This window comes from Vanacampus margaritifer, chromosome 4, assembly GCF_051991255.1.
Source record: "Vanacampus margaritifer isolate UIUO_Vmar chromosome 4, RoL_Vmar_1.0, whole genome shotgun sequence".
NCBI classification, from domain to species: Eukaryota; Metazoa; Chordata; class Actinopteri; order Syngnathiformes; family Syngnathidae; genus Vanacampus; species Vanacampus margaritifer.
The window spans coordinates 5,546,517-5,570,375 of record NC_135435.1 but is presented as its reverse complement, the minus strand read 5'-3'; the positions used below and the strand labels follow the sequence as shown (position 1 = coordinate 5,570,375).

The 23,859-nt window shown below is 40.4% G+C and overlaps 1 protein-coding gene across 1 annotated transcript; it reads left to right on the top strand.

The window, feature by feature from the left end:
- Nucleotides 1-148: 148 nt before the first annotated feature.
- On the top strand, nt 149-23,859 carry LOC144050287 (aggrecan core protein-like). The gene is made up of 18 exons (XM_077563405.1): nt 149-173; nt 279-370; nt 4,088-4,379; nt 7,998-8,172; nt 8,249-8,376; nt 8,496-8,810; nt 10,376-10,678; nt 10,794-10,968; nt 11,040-11,167; nt 13,288-13,578; nt 13,645-13,743; nt 13,824-15,200; nt 19,272-19,385; nt 20,405-20,563; nt 20,664-20,746; nt 20,960-21,104; nt 21,175-21,357; nt 21,433-23,859. Exons 1-18 carry the CDS (start codon nt 149-151, stop codon nt 21,510-21,512), a joined length of 4,164 nt encoding a protein of 1,387 aa, XP_077419531.1. The 3' UTR covers nt 21,513-23,859.

Sequence of the window (23,859 nt, the reverse complement as noted above, 5' to 3'; positions counted from 1 at the left end):
TCACTATAGACTGTAAATTAAGCCTTTTTTTTTGTTCTGTGTGCCGATGTCACATTTAATTCAAACATTTTCTCTCTTTTCAGATATGATCAGGTGGGCTGTTCATTTTTGTGTTTGTTTAAATGTCATCTCAGCTTCATTTGATTTCATGTATGATGACAGCTCTTTCCTAGGTAAGACAGGCTTTCACAATTTGAAAACTTTCAGTTCATTTACTTTTTAAAATTTTAATTATTAGGTATACTTCCTACTACATCTTTTGTGGTTTCCTTAAACAGACCCAGTAGACGTGCTGAATGTGAGCATACCGCTACAAGACCCACAACGGCCGCTACTTGGAGGCACATTAATACTTCCATGCTTCTTTGAGGTGTGTGTGAGTGTGTGCGTGTTTTTTTTAAAGTCTGTTTAAAACTAATGTATATGAAAAGTGGTCTCTCTTTTCCCCAGATTATGATATGAAGACATATGTTGTTATAAATAATGTCCTATAGTTTTACTTCACATAATTAGGTTGAGCTGTGTCTATGTACCACACTTTACACAAGCAACCCATGAGGCAAGTAATTGTTACTTTTTGAATGACTAACCAGTCCTAAATTGTCCCTCATGTTGTCCAGATACGCAAACTGACGTGGCGTCAGTGGTGTAGTCCAGGGTATACATAGTACACCCACTTCTTTTTCAGTCAGTATTGAGTATGCCCACTTCTAAATCCCTCCTGATGCACACCAGGGTCTACCCTCCTCTGCCTCTAATTGGGTGGTCCCCCCTGCCTACACTGATTAGATTGGCTAACTTTTGACATGAGGAGTGATGAGCCAATCGGAGGCAGAGTAGGGCGGGGTCATGTCAGGGAAAACAATAATTCAAATGCACCGCCGAGCCACAATGGTGACCCAGAAATTTAGCTCTGACACAACGAGGCTGTTTTTGGACTCAGACGCAGAGGAAGAGGTGGAGGGTAAATCAGCTTTTAATTAACAAAACAAAAGCTCTTCGATGAGAGGGAGAAAATAAAGACTATACAAACATTAACTGAAAGCGCTCCAAAAGGGAGGAAGTTCAAAACTACATTCAAAAACAAAAATCACTCTATGACTAAACAAAACTAAGCTATACAAAATTACAAACAAAGGTTCTCTCACGAGACAAGGCAATAAAGGCAACAAGGCAATTGGGTATCAAGGCTGTGGTCTATGGCAGGCTTCAGTGGCTCAAACGAAAACACTTCGGCACAAGACAGGGACAACGCAGACTATTTAACACATGAGGGTAATGGGGAACAGGTGGAAACAATCAGGGATCAGGGTTGACACAGACACCACACGAGGAAAGGCAAGTGACCTGAAACGAGAGGAGTCAGACTTTTCACAATAAAACAGGAAATGACAAGACACCCTCACCGCAGTGTGACAAGCTCAAGTGAACTGATTTGCCCTTGTATACGGGATACTTGATCGCGATGTGGGTTTGGTTCCTGGGGTAGACGCTGCAGGTTACACACTAACTACATGCTCTGGTTACATTTTATGATAGCTATAGGCTGGTACTTGATTTTTAAGTACCGGTAAACTAAAATACAAGAATGGGGACAAATAGTTTAAGATTCAGCACAAAATAAGACTAAGTCTAAGTGTTTCACTATTGTTCATTGTTCAATGTTCCCTAAATATTGTAATTTGTATTACAATGTAATATTATAATATTATTATTATTATTATTATTATTAATTTTTTTTCTCCTTAGAGCTCAGTATTGTTCATTCTGTAATTTTACCGGTTTGACATTGCTCTTTTTTATTTATTTTTATTTTGTATGTGGGTGAGTGTGTGTATGTGTGTGTGCATGTGTGCGTGGGTGTGAGTGTGTACTCATTGGTTCACCTAAAACCTATTAAAAATCCCATACCGTTCGCCTAAACCGAATACTTCAGAATCCAGCTAGAGTCGTGAGGTTGTCAGGAGACCCGAGGAAGGATCAAAGAAAAGAAAGGAGAAAGTGAAATCCAGCACCGACCAGACATTACCTACTCCCACCGGGTTACCAACCAGAGTCTTTCACCACCCGCAAAAACATCTAAATTCCAACAAATTAGGGAGACCTCAAGAGACCAAGGGAGAGACTGGGGAAAGGAATGAAAGATAGATGAAGCAGAGTGAGATCCACAGACATCAGCCTCCACCGATTCAATGACGAGAGGAAGAAGCAGATTGTGTTTGAATTTCGATAGATGCTGGTGTGGTGGATCTGGCATGCATGAAAACCTCCACCAAAGAGGGGAGCCGTCGACCCTGGCAAGGACAGAGCAAGCACAACACCTCAGGGCCCTCCAGGCCACGGCATCGCCAAGGGACAACCCCCGGGCCCCGCAGGGGCCACCGGCCGGAGAGCAAACCCAGGAGCCAGGAGCGCCCCCCACCCCAACACGGCCCACGCCCCCAACCCAACGCAGCAGGACGGGGCACGGCAGGCCCGGCAGGCACCCCACCCCCACCCCCCATCAACCCCCGCTATCCACCACAAGCCAGCCCCCAAACCCCGAGACACCCCCTCCACCCAGCCACCCATACCACCCAACCCCCCCCAACCAAGCTGCCGACCCCCCGACCCCACCCTCACCAACCGCCAGCCCCCCAGACCCCGACCCCCAAACCCCGGGGACCCCCCCGTACCCAGGCATCGGTGCCGGAGAGAGGTCGGACAGCGGAGCGGAGAGGTCACACGCGCCCACCCCCCCTCCAGCCGCGTGGAGGGACGGAACACCGGGTGCAGAAGGGGAGATGGGGGCAATATTAGAATATTATGATAAATACATTAGTTCAGGCTGCTTGTGTTACCAAACAGTTTTTAAGTCATTCAAACCCAAAAACGTATAAATGTGTTTTTTTAATACGTTGTCCTGCACTTTTAAAAACCGAATTATACGTGTTTTAAATTTATTTTTATTTTATGCTAGAGCATACAGAAAGCTTTGATACAGCATGACATGAAGAGGTCACTTAAAGCAATGTTAGTTATCACAAAAAACGGCCAGCAGGTGGCATCATAGTATAAGAGATCAGCCAGGGTCATGTTGCAACAAGCTCTTTTTCCCAGTGTTTTCAACAGGTTTATGAATAATGATGAAATTTATCTATATTCTAATGCTAATTGCTGCAAAATGAAAACAGATAGAATTGTTTTCCTGATGAAAGAAGAGACTCTAATCTTTCTTTTGGTAGGTTCCATGTTTTTATAGCAATAGAACAGAATATTCTGTGGACCTTGCAAAATCAGTCAAAATCCAGTAAAACAGCCGCAAGCGAAGGGGGATGCTTCAATGAAAATGGCTGGGAGTGAATGAGTTAACAAGTCGTGATAATTTTATTATTGTGAGCAAGTACAAATGACAGATTTTTAATTCTTACATGTCACAGTTTCTAAAAGAGGACATTTTTCTGGACTACTTTATAAAACATATATAAAAAAAATTTAAATGGCGAAAATTGAAAGTATACCCACTTCTCCAGGGACAACTACACCACTGCATGGCGTATATTGATCATTTCCTTTTTTCTCTCTGGGATTTACATTTTTACGGAAGAGGATTAGGGCTAGTGAAGTGGAAAAAAAGGATGGCTTCATTCTTGACTTTTAAGTGAGAATTCTGACTTTAATCTCAGAATTTTGACTTTAATCTCAGAATTCTGACTTTTAAATCATAATTCTTACTTTATTCTCAGAATTCAGACTTTAAAGTGAGAATTCTCACTTTAATCTCGGAATTGTGAGAATTCTGACTTTATTCTCAGAATTCAGACTTTAAAGTGAGAAATCTGAATTTGTGACAGAGCTATGAATTGTGGGGGGAAGTCAGAAAGTCAGAATTCTGAGAATAAAGTCAGAATTCTCACTTAAAAGTCAGAATTCTGTGATTGAAGTCAGAATTCCCGCTTTAAAGTCAGAATTCTGAGAATTAAGTGAGAATCCTAGAAATGATTTTTTCCTCCACTTCACTGGCCCTAATCCTCTTCCGTAAATTTTAACACTTGAGAGATTTTTGTTTTCAAAAAGAGAACAATGGATTTTTCTCTTTTTAATATAGGACCACACTGTTCCAGACACTGGAGCACCCAACATCGCTCCACTTTCTCATCGCATCAAATGGAGCCTCATTATTAAAGAAAAGGTCTCAACTATTTTAGTTGCTTTGGAGGGAGAAGTGCGCATCAACAAGAGCTACCAGGACAGGGTTTATCTGGTGGGCTACCCTTTGACTCCGACAGATGCTAGTATCGAGATATCTCAGCTAAGGTCCAGTGACTCTGGAGTCTACCGCTGTGAGGTTCAACATGGAATTGAGGACAATCACGATGATGTACATGTGAATGTTCAAGGTAGGTAAAATGTGAAAAGTATGTTTTTGTCAGTGTTTTTTCTTCCAGTCTTCCGAAGACCATAGGCAGTTCAGTGATCACTAGCTCCTTCCTATCTCCTCAGTCACATAGTCCTGAGAACAGCCCTAGATTGAAGCAAAATCATATTCATGTTTCCAGTCGGTATTTTCTAATGCATACGTTCATATTTATAAATGTTTTACTTACACGCAGAATGAATTGCTGCACAAAAAAAGAAGCAACCTTCTTGACTATCCACTAGTGTGCACTGACATTTTACAAACTGTTATGCTCAGTATGGTATTTAAAAAAAATAATTTGTATAAAATGTTCGTTGTTATATGTTATATTTACATTTTGTATTTACTTAATTCCATACAAAAGTTGTTCTCTTGGACCCAGTATTTCAAACATAGTCCACTGAGATTAAACCTGGCGGATTATATTAAATCCAGATCTGATCCACACTCACAGAAATATTTAAGACTAACTTTTAAGATTTATGTAATTATTTACATAACAAATTCCCATGTCCTTTTTTAAAAAAGATAATATTAACACAAACCTATTAAATTAACCTTATATAATACATATTCATTAATCTAATGAAGCCTAATTATTTAAAATGCATAATCCTCGGGTTTATGTCCGTCCGTCTTCTTCCGCTTATCCGGGGTCGGGTCGCGGGGGCAGCAGCTTTAGCAGGGAAGCTCAGACTTCCCTCTCCCCAGCCACTTCAGCCAGCTCATCCGACGGGACCCCAAGGCGTTCCCAGCACAGCCGAGAGACATAGTCTCTCCAGCGTGTCCTGTGTCGTCCCCGGGGCCTCCTGCCGGTAGGACATGCCCGGAACACCTCCCCAGGGAGGCGTCCAGGAGGCATCCGAACCAGATGCCCGAGCCACCTCAACTGGTTCCTCTCAACGTGGAGGAGCAGCGACTCGACGCTGAGTCCCTCTCGGATGACCGAGCTTCTCACCCTATCTCTAAGGGAGAGCCCGGCTACCCTGCGGAGGAAACTCATTTCGGCCGCTTGTATCCGGGATCTTGTTCTTTCGGTCACGACCCACAGCTCGTGACCATAGGTGAGGGCAGGAACGTAGATCGACCAGTAAATCGAGAGCTTTGCCTTTCGGCTCAGCTCCTTCTTCACCACAACGGACCGATACAGCGTCCGCATCACTGCAGACGCTGCACCGATCCGCCTGTCGATCTCCCGCTCTAACCTACCCTCACTCGTGAACAAGACCCCAAGATACTTGAACTCCTCCACTTGGGGCAGGACCTCCTGCCCGACCCGGAGAGGGCACTCCACCCTTTTCCGACTGAGGACCATGGTCTCGGATTTGGAGGTGCTGATCATCATCCCAACCGCTTTACACTCGGCTGCGAACCGCTCCAGTGAGAGCTGGAGGTCACGGCTTGAAGAAGCCAACAGCACCACATCATCTGCAAAAAGCAGAGATGCAATGCTGAGGTCACCAAACCGGACCCCCTCAACGCCTCGGCTACGCCTAGAAATTCTGTCCATAAAAGTTATGAACAGAATCGGTGACAAAGGGCAACCTTGGCGGAGTCCAACCCTCACAGGAAACAAATTCGACTTACTGCCGGCAATGCTGACCAGACTCTGACATCGGTAGTACAGGGACCGAATAGCCCGTATCAGGGGGCTCGGTAACCCATACTCCCGAAGCACCCCCCACAGAACTCCCCGAGGGACACGGTCAAACGCCTTCTCCAAGTCCACAAAGCACATGTGGACTGGTTGGGCGAATTCCCACGCACCCTCGAGGACCCTGTTGAGGGTGTAGAGCTGGTCCACTGTTCCACGGCCGGGACAAAAACCACACTGCTCCTCCTGGATCCGAGATTCAACCACCCGACGGACCCTCCTCTCCAGCACCCCTGAATAGACCTTACCTGGGAGGCTGAGGAGTGTGATCCCTCTAAAGTTGGAACACACCCTCCGGTCCCCCTTCTTAAAAAGGGGAACCACCACCCGGTCTGCCAATCCAGAGGCACCGTCCCCGATGTCCACGCGATGCTGCAGAGACGTGTCAACCACGACAGCCCCACAACATCCAGAGCCTTTAGGAACTCCCGGCGGATCTCATCCACCCCCGAGGCCCTGCCACCGAGAAGCTGGGGGTTTATGTATTTAGTATTAATAAAGTATAATTACTTTTTTGTACGTTTTTGGGATGTCTGCATTCAGTTTCATCCCAAAAGCATAAAAATGTAAAACATGGGGGAAAAAATGGACATAAGTGTTATTCACAAAGCAATATATTTATCGTGTATAGGTAACCTGATTATTATGCAATTCAAACCATATACTTTATGTTTTTTAAATAAATACTCATATTATTAATAATTTAGAGTAATTATACTTTCATAACACTAAATACATAAACCTGAGGATTATGCATTTAAAATAAATAGGATTTATTAGACTAATGAATAAAATGTATCGTATAAGGTGTATTTGGTAAGTTTGTGTTAAAATTATCAAAAAAAAAAGAGTTAATGGTAATTTCTCATGTAAAAAAAATTAAAAAATCTTAAATTGGTTTTAGATATTTATGTGAGTGCAAAATAGGGAATTTCAAACCACATTTAATCTTGATAATTCAAATCCAGATTTGGAACTCCAATCCTGCCGTTAATCCAGATTTGAGCCCATGTTGGGTATTTCAATTTTTTTATTTCAGCCCCAAACTTTCCTCAGTTCGATCTTGAAAAATAGTATTAATTCATCCCACTTTGGGATAGGATTACACTGTCATGCGTTATATTAGTTTCACATATACTCATCAATAAATAAAGTATCTCTTGCTGTAAAGAGATAGTCTTTTTATTTTTTTCTTTTATTTTTTTTTCTTGGAGAGCTCAGTATTGATCATTTGACATGTCATCATCATTGTTCTCCTTTTTTTTTTTTTTGGTATGTGGGTGTGTGTTTGTGCGTGTGTGCGTGCGTGCGTGTAAAAAAAAAAAAAATCCCATACCGTTCACCTAAACCAAACACTTCAGAATCCAGCCAGAGTCGTGGGGCCGTCAGGAGACCCGAAGAAGGACCAAAGAAAAGAAAGAAAAGTGAAGAGATAGTCTTGATAAATTAGACCTCCTTATATACTTTTTTTAATCAAAATTACACAAATGTAAAAATAAAATAAATAAATAAATCCAAATAACAAAAAAAAAAGAAGAAGAAATTGCTTTAACCCAAAATTTAACAGCAACAAAACATAAAGGTGAAGTAAACCGAAAAATGTTCTTAACAATTGTCTAAAACACGACATTCAGATGAATATCGCGTTTGCCCTGAGAAACCGTGATGCCCTTTTCATTGGACAGCAAGTGGTAAAATGAACGCCTTGCATTTGGTATATTGGCTTATCAAAGCCTTCCTGGAAGCGGGGTGATCCTAGGGGAAGGATGGATTTAAAAATCTCAACCCAAGAGGATCAGGATTATTCTTGATCCAATCCAGCAGTTTTGAAATACTAATCAATGGATCAGGAAAATGGGATTTGGAAACCTGGATCAGTTTTATCTGGATTTAAAGTTTTGATTACTGGGCTCTGAAGAAAAAAAACGGTTGTTGTTACTCCAGGTATTGTTTTCCACTATCGGCCCATTATTGGCCGCTATATGATGACCTATGAAAAGGCAAGAGATGCATGCATCCACAACAGTGCAGTCATGGCTTCACCTGAACAACTCCAAGCAGCTTTTGATGATGGATACCACCAGTGTGATGCTGGCTGGCTTTCTGATCAGACAGTGAGGTTGGTTTATTCTATACCTGAATATGAATTTATATAGCCTTCCTATGCTATATTGTCTCATCTTGTCTTCAAATAGGTACCCAATTCATCATGTTCGCGTCAATTGTTATGGTGATAAAGAAAAGGTACCTGGAGTTAGAACATATGGAGTTAGACAACTCATTGAGACTTATGACGTGTACTGCTTTGCTGAGAAAATGACAGGTTTGTATAAATCTCCATGAGTACAATGATCTTTGTCATACATCCTAGTTTGGCGCACTTAAGAAACAATATCACACTTCACTTGTTACTCTAAAAAGCTTTTTTTGTATCTTTTACAGGCCGAGTTTTCCACACTACATCAGCAGAAAAGTTCACTTTCTCTGAGGCTGTGCTAGCATGTTCCACAAAAGGGGCCATACTGGCCACTACAGGCCAACTGTACTTGGCCTGGCAGGGTGGGATGGACATCTGCAATGCTGGTTGGCTGGCCGACAGAAGCGTACGCTACCCCATCAACATTCGGCGGCCACAATGCGGAGGGGGTCTTCTGGGGGTGCGGACTGTTTACCTCCACACAAATCAGACAGGATATCCTCTTCTTGAGACTCACTATGATGCCTTCTGCTACACAGGTAACATCATTTACACCAAAAGTTTGTTAAAGTACATCAGAGAGGCCTGTTGTTGGCAGTCTAGAGTTTTTAAAATGATACATGATACACGGCAAAATCGCTAGTGTTAAATTAACACTGAGTGTTAAATCTAAGCCTACAAAAGTGTTTATATGTGTACACACAAATTAGTATAAATCTGACACTTTTCAAATAGTTACTTCTTTCACACTTAACCAGTGTTACTCCAATACAGTATAGTGTTAAAAATCTACACTGGTAAACACTAAGTAGTGTTGAAAGTACTTTACACTCGTGTCAGTGTTAAACATTTAATTCTGCCTCAGAAGATGAATTGCAAGCTGAATGTGATCTTCAAAGTTGAGGCTGATTTAATCTGTTGAGAGGTCAAACTTCCAAAACTTTTAAAGGATTAAAATCTCGGACAATGGCCTTACCTGCGATTGGAATTGACTTTTCACTGATATTTTAAGTTTCTGAAAATTTTAGGTTCAGATAATTTTTTTTTTTAAAGATGCAAGTACCAAAACTTTAAACCCCTTTTTCTCAAAACTAGGGATTTCAACCTTCCAACATTAAAATTGCTAACGTTAGTAATTTTTTTTAGGTACGTCCATGCATTATATACTATTTTAAAGGGAATTAATTGCAGAATTTGAATATATCAATATCTCAATTTGGATTTTTTTGGGCACATGAGGACCCTTTTGCCAAAGCTGGTTACATTTTGACTACTGATGACATGGCATCAGGAGCAATTGGGGCTCAGTATTTTTTGGGCACATGAGGACCCTTTTGTCAAAGCTGGTTACATTTTGACTACTGATGACATGGCATCAGGAGCAATTGGGGCTCAGTATCTTGCTTAAGTGTGGCATAGTCACACTGGCCTGGGATCAAACCCACGCTCTCAAGGTCGGGAGACAACCACTCTCCCACTGATCCACACCACAACAATAACAACAACGGGATGTATGGCTATTGAAATGTTGACAGCGTGCTGAAATTTTGGAAAGTTTCTCTTTCACCAGAAAAGAGGGTGTGGTCAATTTAACACTCAAGGTAGTGCTATTTAGGTTACACCCAACAGCCACCCCAACAGTCAAGGAAATGTACTCTGACAGTGTAACTTTTTATCCTAACAGTGTTAAAATAACACTGCTTACTGCATATTTGATTAAACACTGTGAATTTAACACTGATCGATTTGCTGTGTACATTTGGCTTACATGAAAGAAAAAGAAAATCATACAGATATTGGTCATTTCTTCCTAAATAGTCATGTTGTATCTTGTTCTCTACAGCGCACATTGATATTTTGTAAGCAATGTGCTGTTAATTATTCAGAGGTGGCAAATCCAGGTCAAGAAAGTAAAAAACCCTGCCACAGTTTGGCTTTAGCCCCTTGTGCTAGCTAGCTAGCTAGCTCTCTAGCAGGTATTGGAGCACCCGGGGAACTAGCTAGGGAGCCCGCTAGCTAGCACCTGGGGCTACAGCCAAACTGTGGCAGGGTTTTTAATTTTTGGACCTCGATTTGCCACCTCTGGTATTTGGATTTGATCAACTTAGTCATATATCACCCACAGAGTTCCCTGATGATGAAGGTTCTGGTATAGCAGAGGAAGGAAGCGGCATATTGAGTGTTACCCCAGTGATGCAGAGCCAAGAAGTTTTCTTTGGAAAGCAAACAACCGAGAGTGAAGTGGCTGGAGAGGTAGAGACCCAACAACCTACGCTCGTAGACTTTACTTATACACCGAGTCCCAGTGAACTACCGCTTCCTCAACCACCTTACATCACAGACCTTCCCACTGAAATGATACAGCAGGTCACTTTGCCATCCAGCCTAGGCAGGGAGCAGGGCAAAGTGGTTGTGATACCTCCAACTGGTAAGGGATTTATAATCTGATATCGGATAACTCACATCCAACTGAATGGTTAGGATGTGGTAGAATGGTCCCATCGTGCTTTATAATCCTTACTGATTGCTCTTTTTGCACAAAGGTGTGGTCTTTCATTATCGCTCATGGTCTGGCCGCTATGCCTTCACCTTTACTGATGCCCAGCTGGCTTGTCAGAGTGTGGGTGCATCCATTGCGACCCCTGAGCAGCTGCATTTGGCATATGAAGCGGGATATCACCAGTGTGATGCAGGATGGCTGATGGACCAGACAGTCAGGTATTCCTGAAATGTATCTGTATTTTCAGAGACACTGAAATTATTTTTTGAATGCTTATGGTTGCTTCAAGGTACCCCATTGTTTCACATCAAGAAAAGTGTGCTGGAAATTTAGGAGATCAACCTGGAGTTTGGTCCTACGGTCTGAGGCCAGCGAATGAACAGTATGATGCTTATTGCTACATTGATGGGCTTAAAGGTAGGGGAAAATTATCAGTGTTGAAATTAGCTTTCTACTAAATTGTCAGAAATAGACAGAAAGACACTAAGATTTGAACACCAAAAACTTGTCAGCATACTCTATGAGGATGAGACGAGATGTTTTGTACCAGATTTAGCAAATGCTAATTTCCATTTGCAGCATCTTGGCAAGTAAAAAAAATTAAAAAAAATTCAGGAGTGATGACAAAAAAAAAAACAGTACATTAATGTATAAATTCATAAAATTTTAACAAGGCATTAAAGTAGCACTAAAGAACTTTTCAACCTTAATAAAATATTTTCATAATTCTTTTGATGAAACATCGACTTAAAACTAGTTGAATGGTACCTTTGCCATGGCCTGGGGGGTCTTTATCATTTTTACTGGGACTGAGCAGTTTTGAGGAGGATGGTAGGAACACTGCCACATAAAAAAACTACAAATGTGGTGACTGCTTTATGGCATACGTCACTTCCCCCTTTCCCCATTCGTTACAAAGACGAAGTCAATTTGAATGTCGGCGCATGATTATTGCTTTCCTGGCAGAAGCTGGCAAAACAACTGAAAAGTTTTGTCTGAGGAGACAAAAAACAAGCGATGAAAGAACAGTCAAAGATCAACGTTGGCCTGGTTTTCACTTGCTGGCGTGATCTCAAAAACGACGCAAAGCGCTTGTCCTCATGGGAAATCTGGTCTTCCTTCAGGCATAACATTACAACTTTTGTCCATATGGCGTCGCCATAATCAACATAAACTGAAAGTTCCTTAGTGTTGCGTTAACAGCTAATGATAACAAGGCAGATAGGAGTCATTTTTATTTTTATGAGTTAACTACTTAAGATTAAATGACAGTTTATTCCATTCGCTGAATGGCCTCAAAAGAAAAAGGTAGATTGACCAAAGCGCTGAGCCAGGTTTAGAGACTTATTCTCATTTGCTTATCAAGAGATTTACTTATTTAATCATAATCACCATCTTACTTGCCTTTGAATGAAAGGATGCAGAATTATGACAAAATGATTTTATTCATGTAGGTCTTATGTAGTGACCAAGTCACACAGATAGAGCTGTAGTTGTGTGCAGTTGTTTAATATTGTCAAGTATGAGGTGTGCGGATCCCAAAAACACAGACACAGATAAACTGCTTACAAAATGTATTTACATAAAAGAAAACTGCTAACAATTGCAAAATGTAAACATAAATGGCAAGGGGCAAAAATGAACAGAAAGCACATGCAACAACGCAGAAACAAATTAAACAATAACAAAAAATGCTTATAAAAAATAACAAGGACAACGAAACCATAAAATGTAACCAAAAAAAAGTCAGAGGAATCAAGACAAGGTAAATAAAGCGAAGCAATTTATGGAGGATTGGCGTTAAGACTAACAATTGGTACACGGAGGTGAGCGAGCAAATAGTCTGACATCAACGAGTAGTTTCAGCTGCCCCTTTAAAGGAGCTGATTCCTAACCAGCGGCAGGTGCGTTCCAACAGGATCCACCCACAATCACTTAAGCTGCACTAAAAAAACACACATACACAAGACAGACAGCAGAGACTTGACAAATATGAGTACTTCACAGCAAAAGCCATAACAAAAATAATACTCACAGGAAAAGCATGTAAAACAAGCACATTTAGTTTCCATGATCAGAAAAGTGCCAAGAATGGGGCAGCATGGCTCAGTGGTAGAGTGGCTGTCTCCCATCAGCGGGGTTGTGGGTTTGATTCTCACCCCTGGTGACCATGTTGTCCTTGAGCAAGACACTGAACCTTGATTTTTTTCCCAGGGGGATTGGCAGCAGCCGACCACTGGTGTATAATGTATGTGTGTGAATGTGAGGCTGGAAAAAGCGCTTTAGGCACCATATGGTGTAGCTATATAAAAAGCGGTGCATTTACCAAAAATAAAAAATTGCATTAAACCTGGTTGAAAAAGGCAATAATGTCACAACTATGTTCTTTCATACAATTTTTGGTCCACAACAATTTTTTTCTGTGCACAGTGACTATTCATCCTTGAACATTAACCGAGGCACTGACAGTCTGTTTATTCAGTGTCAAATGTTTTCACATCATCCAACATCCTTAAATGTCCTCAACTGCTTCTTAGGTCAGGTTTTCCATGTGGGCTCTGACGAGGGTTTCACTTATGATGAGGCGGCTACTCGCTGTCTTGAGCAGAATGCCAGCCTGGCCACCCCAGGAGAACTCCACGCAGCCTGGAAACAGGGTTTTGACAAGTGTCGTGCTGGCTGGCTCACAGATCGCAGTGTCCGTTATCCCATTACTAACCCCCGTGCTGAGTGTGGAGCAGGAAAGTCAGGAGTACACACTCTTTACACTCATCCAAACCAGACACGCCCTGATATCCATGAAAGATTTGATGCATATTGTTTCAGAGGTAAATACTCACATTATGTCTGTGTTAATAATGCATTACTGTTTGACTACTGATGTATTTTTACAGCTGACATTTTATTAATTGCAAATGAAACTGGATTGAACATCACACATACCCAGGATGTCCTTTCAAACTTAACATCTATCACAGAATTAGTGAGACATGGTAAGTACTATTACAATCATGACTTACCTTCCTTTTATTTATCACTTATGCATCTCACTCTTGTTCGTATGTCTCTTTAGTGGTTACACCAATTGTCACACCCATACCGGTGGAATCTTCAGGCTCTGGTTCAGGTTCAACTAATTTTGGATCAGGGTCTTCTATTGATAATACCTCTGGAGAGCTGTCTGGGTCTGGTGACCAGGTTATCTCTGGAGATCTGTCTGGCTCTGGAGACAAGCTTTTATCTGGGGATATATCAAGCTTTGGAAGTCTATCTGGTTCTGTAAACCAGGGGACTTCTGGAGACCTGTCCGGCTTTGGAGACACAGAGGGCAGTAGTAGTGCTGACCTGTTTTATGGGACATCGGGTGTTACCAGTGCTGAGTCTTCTGGGTCAGGGATCATTGGCGAACAAGTAATCACTATTGTTTTGTTTTCTAAGAGTGACAGCAATCTATCAGGAGACGACGCCATTTCAGAGAATTTCCAAAAAGCAAAAGAGGCGGGCACAGAAATTCTTATAAATATAAATTCTTCAGAAATAGGTTCAGGTATGATTAGCGGAATTGGAGATTTAGTTGGATCTGGGATTGATACTGGTCTTAGCTTTACAGAGAGTGTTTTTCCCATGGAAATTTTGGAGGGAAATAGTCAGTTTTCTGGTATGCCATCTGGTCTTACAAACAGTCCGGACTTTTCGGGTTTTAGCGGCCTCCCATCAAGGCTCTCCTCTTCAGATGGAGATGCTAAAATTTTGCTGATAGATAGTGAATTTATTGACAAATCTGTAACAATTACCCAAAAGGAGCAAGAGCTTGGAAGGGGACTATTAGTTTTCAGTGGCTCCAGTGACAGTTATGGGATGCTCAGTCATGATCTCAGTGGCTCAGCTTCTGGAAGTGGTTCTAGGTTCTTTTCAGGTGTGACCTTTGATGGGTCAGGGGTCACTGACTTAACGGAGTCATCATTTGTGGAGGAAGAAGCCTCTGGCATTGTACTCTACAACTCTGGAGAGGCTAGCGATGAGCATGTGCCAGGAATTAGCTCTTTGGAGCGCTTACCTGGGTCTGGAATGTCTGGAAAAGGTGACGATGTTACTTTGACTGGAGTTGTTTTAAATGGTGTGTCTAGAAACCTTACGGAGTCTGAGAAGATTCAACAAGAGAAAGTAGAATACAGTCTGAAAGAAATCGGCAGCAGTGACAGTGGCTACCTCAATGAGAGTCGTGATGTCAACATGTCAAGTTCTTCAGAAACTCAGTCTGGAGAGCCATCACAGGTTGTTCCATCACCACCCAGTGAGTGGGAATTAATAGAGATGACCACACCGACTGATATTCCAAAGAGCTCATCTCATGCGCTTGCCTCTAAGCTTGCCCCAGCTGGACTCTCTGCTCTTCCCAGTGTTGTCCCACCTGTTAATGGAAGTCTTGAAGATGCTGAACATAATCAGGGTATGTTAACCAATTCATCAGACATTTCATTGCTATGTTTTTTTTGTTTTTGTAATGATCGGATATTATCACTAGGGTATCATTCTCAACTGCACCAAATTTGTGTGATCTGGTTCTTTTTGTAGCTGGCTGCACAAAATATTGTATACATCAGAGTGTGAGTTATTTCTCCTTGAGGGATTCAAATACGTATTTTAGAAAATGAAATACTTTTATACAAAAATCCATCGTCGCAAGTCCATGGCAATAGTTACATTATTGAGATCAATAACATTATAAGCAAATAGCGATCACAAATTGCAACAGAATGTACAGTATTACTTGATGACAATTTGTGTTAATTTCGTTAACGAAAACTAAACAAAAATATTTTCATCAACACATTTTTCACCGGACAAAAACTAGACTAGACTACACTAAAACCCTCATTAATAAACAATAACTGGCACTCAATCAGTATGCATTTTTGTCGACTAGTGTAGATGAGACGAAAATGTACTTCACATAATAAAAATTGGACTAAAATCTATGGACATTTTAGTTCATGAACAAAGACGAGACGAAAATCTAATGATTTTGCAAAATCCTGTCTCTGTTAATCTGTCACTGTGACACTGTCATGTGACACACAGTGACACACCCCCATTCAAATCTTTAGCTAGCGAGTGCAACATGCACAAACACCTAGGACAGACAAGGTGGATTCATGGTGAAAGGTTACAAAAGGAGTAATTTATAGTTATAACGTAACATTAATACTGTACAACGGCTATAGCGTTCCAACAATAATGTTAATCTGACCGCTAATTTAGGGTTGCCACCTAATATTTGTTAAAGAAAAAAAAGGGACACCTGACCAAACTCGGGCACTTAACAGTCAAGCCCGAAATTATTCATATCCCCGGCAAATTTTGAATATGTGGACATTTTAGCATGACAAAATCCCAAAACACACAGCAAAAGTGGTTAAGAAATGGTTCGCGGACGAAAATATTAACTATTATTTGCAGTGGCCCAAACAGTCCAGACTTTAATTCAGTTGAAAATCTGTGGAGGGAACTAAAGATCAGGGTGATGACAAGAAGAGCTCATTGCTAAAGATGAATGGGCAAATTTATCAGCAGAGTCATGCAAAAAGCTGATCAGCAAAGATAGGATGCGTTTTATTTGCTGTATTAGCCAATAAAGGCTTTTGTATTGATTTTTGAGGAGAAAAGTATGAATAATTTTGGCGTGCCACTTTTTGTTCAAGTGTATATAAAAGCTGATAAAAAAAAAATCCACAGAGAGAGAGACTGCAATGCAATGTACGTCCCTCACCACAAAACAAACTGAACTTAGTGTAATGTTTATTACTTAGCTAGTCACACACACTGTAAACTACAAACAAGGCATACACTCTAAAAAACGATAAGACAGAAACACGACGTGACAACGTGTATTGTACTATTCTAGAAAAACGACACCCACAATTACGTACATACGGTACTATAAAAACCCAAGTGTCGATATACATACCTTCTTGTTAACATTTTTTTGTTCAAATTGATGTAGAAATGTCTGAAAATCCTGCTGTTCTTCTCTGCACTCTTTTGTCGTAACTCACCGACTTCCCTGGTTTCCATGAGAGGAGGACTGAAATTACCGTAATGACAGTACTTTTTCTGTAAAGCACAAGGGGTTAGCTTTCAGACACCATTGGAATTTTTCAGATAGCACAAACGGGAGAGTTACGATAATCCAAAATACACCTACGGAAATGTGCCGGCGGCACGCTCGGCAACAAAGCGTTTCACAGTAGCACAGGGGACATTTTTAGACTACAGAGGAAATCAAATGATATTTTAGCATTCTTCTTTAAAAAAAAAAAAAAAAAAAAGGATAAATTGTGTCCTGGGAGAGATTTTTATTTTACCAGGACAGCTGAGTGATGTCAGAAAAGCGACTCGTTGAACTCTTTTTTTTTTTCTGTGGAGATGGAGTAAAAATCCAACATCCAGCCGAAGAGAGACAGTGTCATGTTTGGATCTGTTTTCCTTGTGTGTCTTCCTTGTCTTGTTAAGTATGATCCTGCCCTTCCTCGTGTGATCCAATCAGTGCCCTCAGCCACTTGTGTCTTGCCCAGGTGTGTCTTGTTGTGTCGTTAGTGTCTGTGTATTTAGTCTGCTGTCTCTCCTCTGTCTATGTGGGTTCATTGGTTTGGTTCTAGTTTTGGTTTATCTTTTAATTTGGAAGATTGCCTTTTGTTTGAATAGAAATTAAATCCCTCTTTTTGATTGAACCTCTGCCTCCTCGCCCTGTCTTCCCGCATTTGGGTCCTCAAGCTTCCCCATTCTGACAGACAGTAGTGAATGACTTATGTGGTTGCGGGAAAAACTTAAAGAGTGGAGCGTGACGTTGCTCATGAAGACGACGTCACGCAAATAGACGTACTTGATTGGCCCGCCTGTTTTCGGACAGGGCCAAATTGCTGTTTTTGGACGCCTGTCCAGACCCACTTTCTCTTTCAAGAAAGGGGAAAAACTGGACGGGTGGCAACTCTGCGCTAACTAATGTTGGTTAACTTACTAGCTTGTAACATGGAGCCATAGTAGCCACTTGTTGATTATACTGTAATTGTGTGTGAAGTTGTTTTTCATCAAAAAGATGAGAGAAAATTGTACGTGAAATAGTTTTTAGATCCGAAATGTTCAACATTATCTGCTGACAAAAAAAAATACTATGATTGTCCTGACTAAAACTCGACTAAAATGTTGACAGTTTTTGGTGACTTAAACTATCCATTCATCAGCACACACAGAGACGAACAACCATCCGCACTCACAATCACACCTATGGACAATTTGGAGTGTTCAATTCACCTGCCATGCATGTCTTTGGAATGTGTGAGGAAACCGGAGTACCTGGAGAAAACACACACAAGCACAGGGAGAACATGCAAACTCCACCCAGAAAGGCCAAAGCCCGGACTCAATCTCACTGGGAGGCGGACGTGCTAACCAGTCATTCACCGCGCCGCCCTGATTTAAACTAGATTAATACAATTATGTTTTCTTAGACTAAAATAAAGACGAAAATGCTAGATTTACAGTTGACTAAATAAAAAAGGTTGACTAACTATGCCAAAAACTAACAAGCGGGAATGAAACTGGACTAAAACTGAGACTAAATATTAAAATATCTGTTAAAATTAACACTACATTCAAATATTTGCCAGATGGTGTTGAGAATGTGACGTGTCTCACATAGTACTTTCTGAGTTATACTAAGTTATGCAGTTCATAAGTTCCCTTAAGATACAATAATTGCAACTATCTGACACTCAACCATGTAAACCAAACCCCTGCGGTGCTGCCCTGTGCAGTATTTAAAAGGGGTTTGTCATCTGCCATGGTAAGTCCCAATGTCCATTTAGTACACTACACTTGATCAAAAATGGGTTTAACTGACGCGTTTGCTCATGTTCCACTACAGGTATGCATGCAATGTGTTTTGTGATGGTAGCAACTATTTCTGAAACATACTTTAATTGGCAGATTAAGATGAAAACATCGTCTCTTTCTGCTGTTTGAATGTTTTGTTTTGTTTGCCTGTTTGTGCATTATGTCCTGTTTGTTGGATATTGTTGGCTATTAGGATGTTGATCAAATATGTATTGGCTCTGCTCTGATATTACTGTCCCATGTGCAACTTTCTTCTTCATCTCTGATGTTCTTTTGATGTCTGCAGTACCCACGCATTAGCTTTGCTTTGCTGTGTGCATGCTTAGAATGGGGACACGTGCTTATTGACAATACATGAATTCTCTCGTTCTGAATTTGTTGCAACAGTCTGATTCTGCATTGCAAATATTGTTTTTTATATACGCTTTGTAAAGTAAAATCGGCTTTTGGTATACACAACTTTAGAAAAAAAACATAAAATAACATGATTGATTCAATATTTAATATGCAGATATGGTTCAGGAAGTTGCAGCAACTTCACTATCGTCATAAAGACTAACTTTCCACCCTTGCTGCCAATACCTTACTAAAAACAGTAGTATTGCTCACCCACATTTTTTTTTTGCAGAGTTAGATGTTTGCCACTCCAATCCATGTGCCAATGGAGCCACCTGTGTGGACAATGCAGACTCTTACAAATGCTTATGCCTGCCAAGCTACGGAGGGGAGCGCTGTGAGATTGGTATGAGTTGAGCTTCTGCTGATAGACACTAACAACAGCCTAGGCCCTAGACAAACATGAAGTATACTCACTGCCGTGCTAAGTCATCAAGGGCTGGTTACATAGATAGAAGAGTAGTAGTATAATAATAGTAGTAGTAGTAGTAGATCAGTGATGTCATTGAGCAGTCTTATCACCAAGTGTACCACTGTTATATGCACAATGATTCACTGTTGAAAGCTTTGAGAATTGAATTTTCTTGATTATTCAACATAGGCAGGCACTACCAATGTAGACATGTTTTCCAACCCAGATCGGAATTCATAGATTATTTGCATAGCATATTTTTTCACATTGTGGTGATGTACTTCTTCCATTAATAGAGCATGAAAATGATTCACAATTCACATAAGCATTTGAATCTGATACAAAATGGGTACTAAAATTACTGCACCAACAGGCCGCTACACATTTATATACATAAAGACATGATCAAACAAGCTACCGCTAAATCCCTAAAGTTAAAGCCTGCTAAAAAAAACAATGTCCACAAACTCAACAACCCGCTACCATATGAACTTTGAATGAAATACTGTACAGAAAAACTACTGTAAATGGGTTGATAGAAGTATTAAAGCTGCTGAATGCAGAAAATTGAATTTCAAATCACTACTGCCACGTGTGGCCAAAAAATGAAACGGCACACTCCCTTCTCATGTACACGATGCACACGAGGGCGAGACATTTGAACCAGAATCCCCTCTGAAAACTATTGTTCAGAGACTTGCAGGAATACCAATTTTGAACAGTAAAAATGTTAATCTGCTTATTAAAAGATGTTTGTGTCATAAACGGTCAAATAAAAAGGCTATTGTAAAGATATTTTTGGGCAAATTGCTACATATTGTGGTACTGTATGATAAGGATGATACCATGATTCATCACCCTACATGATCAAATGTAGGGTGCTGCTTATCATCATGGCTTGCACATTTGTTTTCCAACCCATTTATCATCCTCCCTTGATTTTGTGGCTGCAGATGAGCAGCAGTGTGAAAAGGGTTGGACTAAGTTTCAGGGGAACTGTTACCTGCACTTCAGTGATCGAGAGACGTGGCTGGATGCCGAGCAGCGCTGCCGGAATCTGAATGCACATCTGGTCAGCATCATAACACCAGAGGAGCAACACTTTGTCAATTGTGAGTACCTGCCTATAAAATATGTTAATGTAAAATGTAAAGGTTAAAGACTGAGTACACCCCCCCCCCCCCCTATTATTATTATTTTTTTACCCAATAGCAAATGCGCAAGCCTATCAGTGGATCGGACTAAATGACAAGACAGTAGAAAAGGACTTCCGCTGGACAGATGGGACTCTGCCGGTGAGTGACTGATCATAATTTAGCAGATTAAATACACTTGCTGAATTGTTATCCCAACATTATCCATGAGTAGAAGAAAAGTTTAATCTAACTATTGTAGATCAGAGGTATCTTTAACATTTGTTGATGTCCTGACAATAATTAAAACTATGATGACTATGATATCAAGCCCTTGACTGTAACTATACTGCATGTATATTTTTGGGCCGACAGCAATATGAAAACTGGAAGCCAAATCAACCAGATAATTACTTTCACTCTGGAGAAGACTGTGTGGTGATGATCTGGCATAACAAGGGCCAATGGAATGATGTGCCTTGCAACTACCATCTACCGTTTACTTGCAAAAAAGGCCCAGGTATGTCAGCTCACATCTTAAACCTTGTCCATTTCTTCCTGGTTCTGTATATCATTCTCCCCCCTCTCAGTGTCTTGTGGTGCCCCTCCAATGGTGGAGAATGCGCACATGTTTGGTAACGGAAGGGAGGAATACCCCATCAACTCAATCATCCGGTATCAGTGCAACCCAGGATTTCGACAGCGCCACCTACCAGTGGTTCGCTGTACAGCAGATGGACAGTGGGAGAAACCCCAGGTGGAGTGTACTGATGGTGAGTGAAATTTGGAGAGAAACCTCACTTTCATTTTTCCGGAATGTGTTAATAAAAAGCGTATTCTGTCTGCAGTGAAAGCAAGACAAAGCATGCACAAGAGAGGCAACAGCAGTCCGGTTGAATCATCGACCACCACCAGCAACTTCCATTAGTAAAAAAAAAAAAAAGGAGACAACCACTTATAAGTATATTTACAGCACTCAAAAATGCGTTTAATATATTTTTATGATGTAATGTATTTTTAAACGACTTTAAGATTTAACGACATGTTTCTATACCACAGATCCATAAAGAAATAGTCCTCTATGAGACTTACATAAATCTTGATTGGTGTACGTTGTGGTAAAGGGATTACTGTTATCAGGCACAAGATTCAAAGCACTCACAGCAATTTCTGTTCTGTAAAACTATAAGAAAGTGCTTTCAATCAATGAATACATTAGATCATTTGCTGTAAGTCTGCACTGCTTTTTTTATTCTCAGCAAAAACTTTTGAGAGAAATTTTAAATCTATACATTCCAAAACGATGGCATATATTATGTGATAGCACTTGGAGGGAAGATAGAAGCTCATAGGCGCAGTCACAGTTAAAAAGTCAGGGTTGTTTGTACTCATGTATGGATTGGCGTGCATGATTTAGGAAAAGCTTTAACATTTTAAACTCCACAATGCATCTTTAAAGTGCACTAAGTCGAGGAAACTTAATTAATTTATAATGCAGATTACTTCTAAATTCTACAACCGTTACATTGTTTATGTCATCCATAATTACAGTGATTTTATTTTGTTTGACAGTGTACACAAGACAATACTGGTAAATATTTAAAATGACAGAAGCTTACAAAAGAACCAAACATGTATACACATGACTTTCACAGTGAGTGTACTGCAGTGAGCCAGTAATTACCTTTTTATTTTTTTATTTTTATGTTGGCCGGACTGAGTCTTTCTTTTTAAAGATGTGTTTATTCACTCTTGCCTTCCACATGGCTGTGCAGGGCACAGCACGTCTGTGTCGTGAGATGGTAAATTAACCTGTTGTCTGTTTCATGTTTGTAATTTAAAGGAGACATATCTTTTTTTTTTTTTTTTACAATTTAAAACAATTTCCGTGTGTCATAATTACAAGCCTGTGACATGCGTTTGTCAAAATACCCCAAGGAGTAAGAGTTACAGTTCATTTTGATCCCTATTATTCATACCTTGTTGAAATTAGCCTTTAAGGCCCCCTGCTCATCTCAGTGAGTGTTTACGAAAAGGCAAGCGGAAAGAAAAAAACTGCAGCCCTACATCATCAAGCTGCCAAATTACACACGTCCACAACTTTGCGTGTATGTGCCAGTTATCAGAAATTAAATTGTTAGCTAATGCTAATCTTGGATAACGCTACAGCTCTGCTTCTCTTTTGTCTTTAACATAATAGTTAGCCCACACCCTGAAAATGGCGGCTCCTTGGCCAGACTAGCAGCAGGGGTAATTGGCTGAGAGATCTTTTGTGTTTTTTTTGTACAAGCAGTTTATAATTTAGTGACACTGTTACAACCTAAATTACAGTTCTTCCAAATTCAGAAATGTTTGCTCACAGACACGTTTTCGGAACTGGCAGCTCATAATAGATTTACTTGGCTGTTTACGCTCACGCTTGATGGGTGAGAATTAAGGCACTCTAGAGACCTTGTATACAATAGGGATGTAACGATATCCAAACATCACGACACGATATTATCACAATATGAAAGTAATGATATGATAATTATCACAATATTATGGCGAGGTTGGCGATATAAAAAAAAGTCACAATATTGTAAAAAAAAAATCAAGCTCATACTAAAAAAAAACACAACATTCAGCTTTTTTACATAACAGCAATACATATAAACAACATACAATCTCTAATAGCACTTGATATTGAGGCACATACTTATTAATGCACGCACACATTGAATTCCTCCACATATTGACATGGTTCACAAGCATATTATGTTCCTCTTCATCTGACCATTAGCATGGATTTTAAACATAGAAGGGCCAAAACATGCCTTGTGAAAATTCATCTGCACTGAAAAAAAAACTAGCCACCAGAGGGTGCTAGAAATGCACAAATGGAAATCAACCTGACTTTTTGAACAGATGTGCTGCTTTTAATATTGTGACATGACGACAACGATATATTGTGGCAGTTTTAATATCGCAATATCACGATATTGCCGTTATCGTTACATCCCTAGTATTCAAGCAATTGAAATGTAAAATTTCTATACTATGGCCCAATCTCATATGACAATGCCAATTGCTTGATTTATTTTAACGTTGATTGCCTTTATTTTTGCACTGTCCTGTTTATTTTCTTTTTCTTTTTTTTATTTTGTTTTGAGGGCTGTGCCCTCTCTATATAATGTCATGTATGTTAAGATTAATATTTTATCGACATTGTGCATATCTACTAAAACAGTTGTAACCATTCCTTTCAAAAATAAAACTGGCTGCTTGCTTCACAA

What these genes read in the sequence shown, in the direction of transcription:
- LOC144050287 (XM_077563405.1), top strand. Translation starts at nt 149, where the DNA reads ATGTATGATGACAGCTCTTTCCTAG. An exon ending in TGATGACAGCTCTTTCCTAG is followed by an intron (nt 174 to 278) that starts GTAAGACAGGCT and finishes TTCCTTAAACAG; the next exon opens with ACCCAGTAGACGTGCTGAAT. An exon ending in TAACATCATTTACACCAAAA is followed by an intron (nt 8,811 to 10,375) that starts GTTTGTTAAAGT and finishes TATCACCCACAG; the next exon opens with AGTTCCCTGATGATGAAGGT.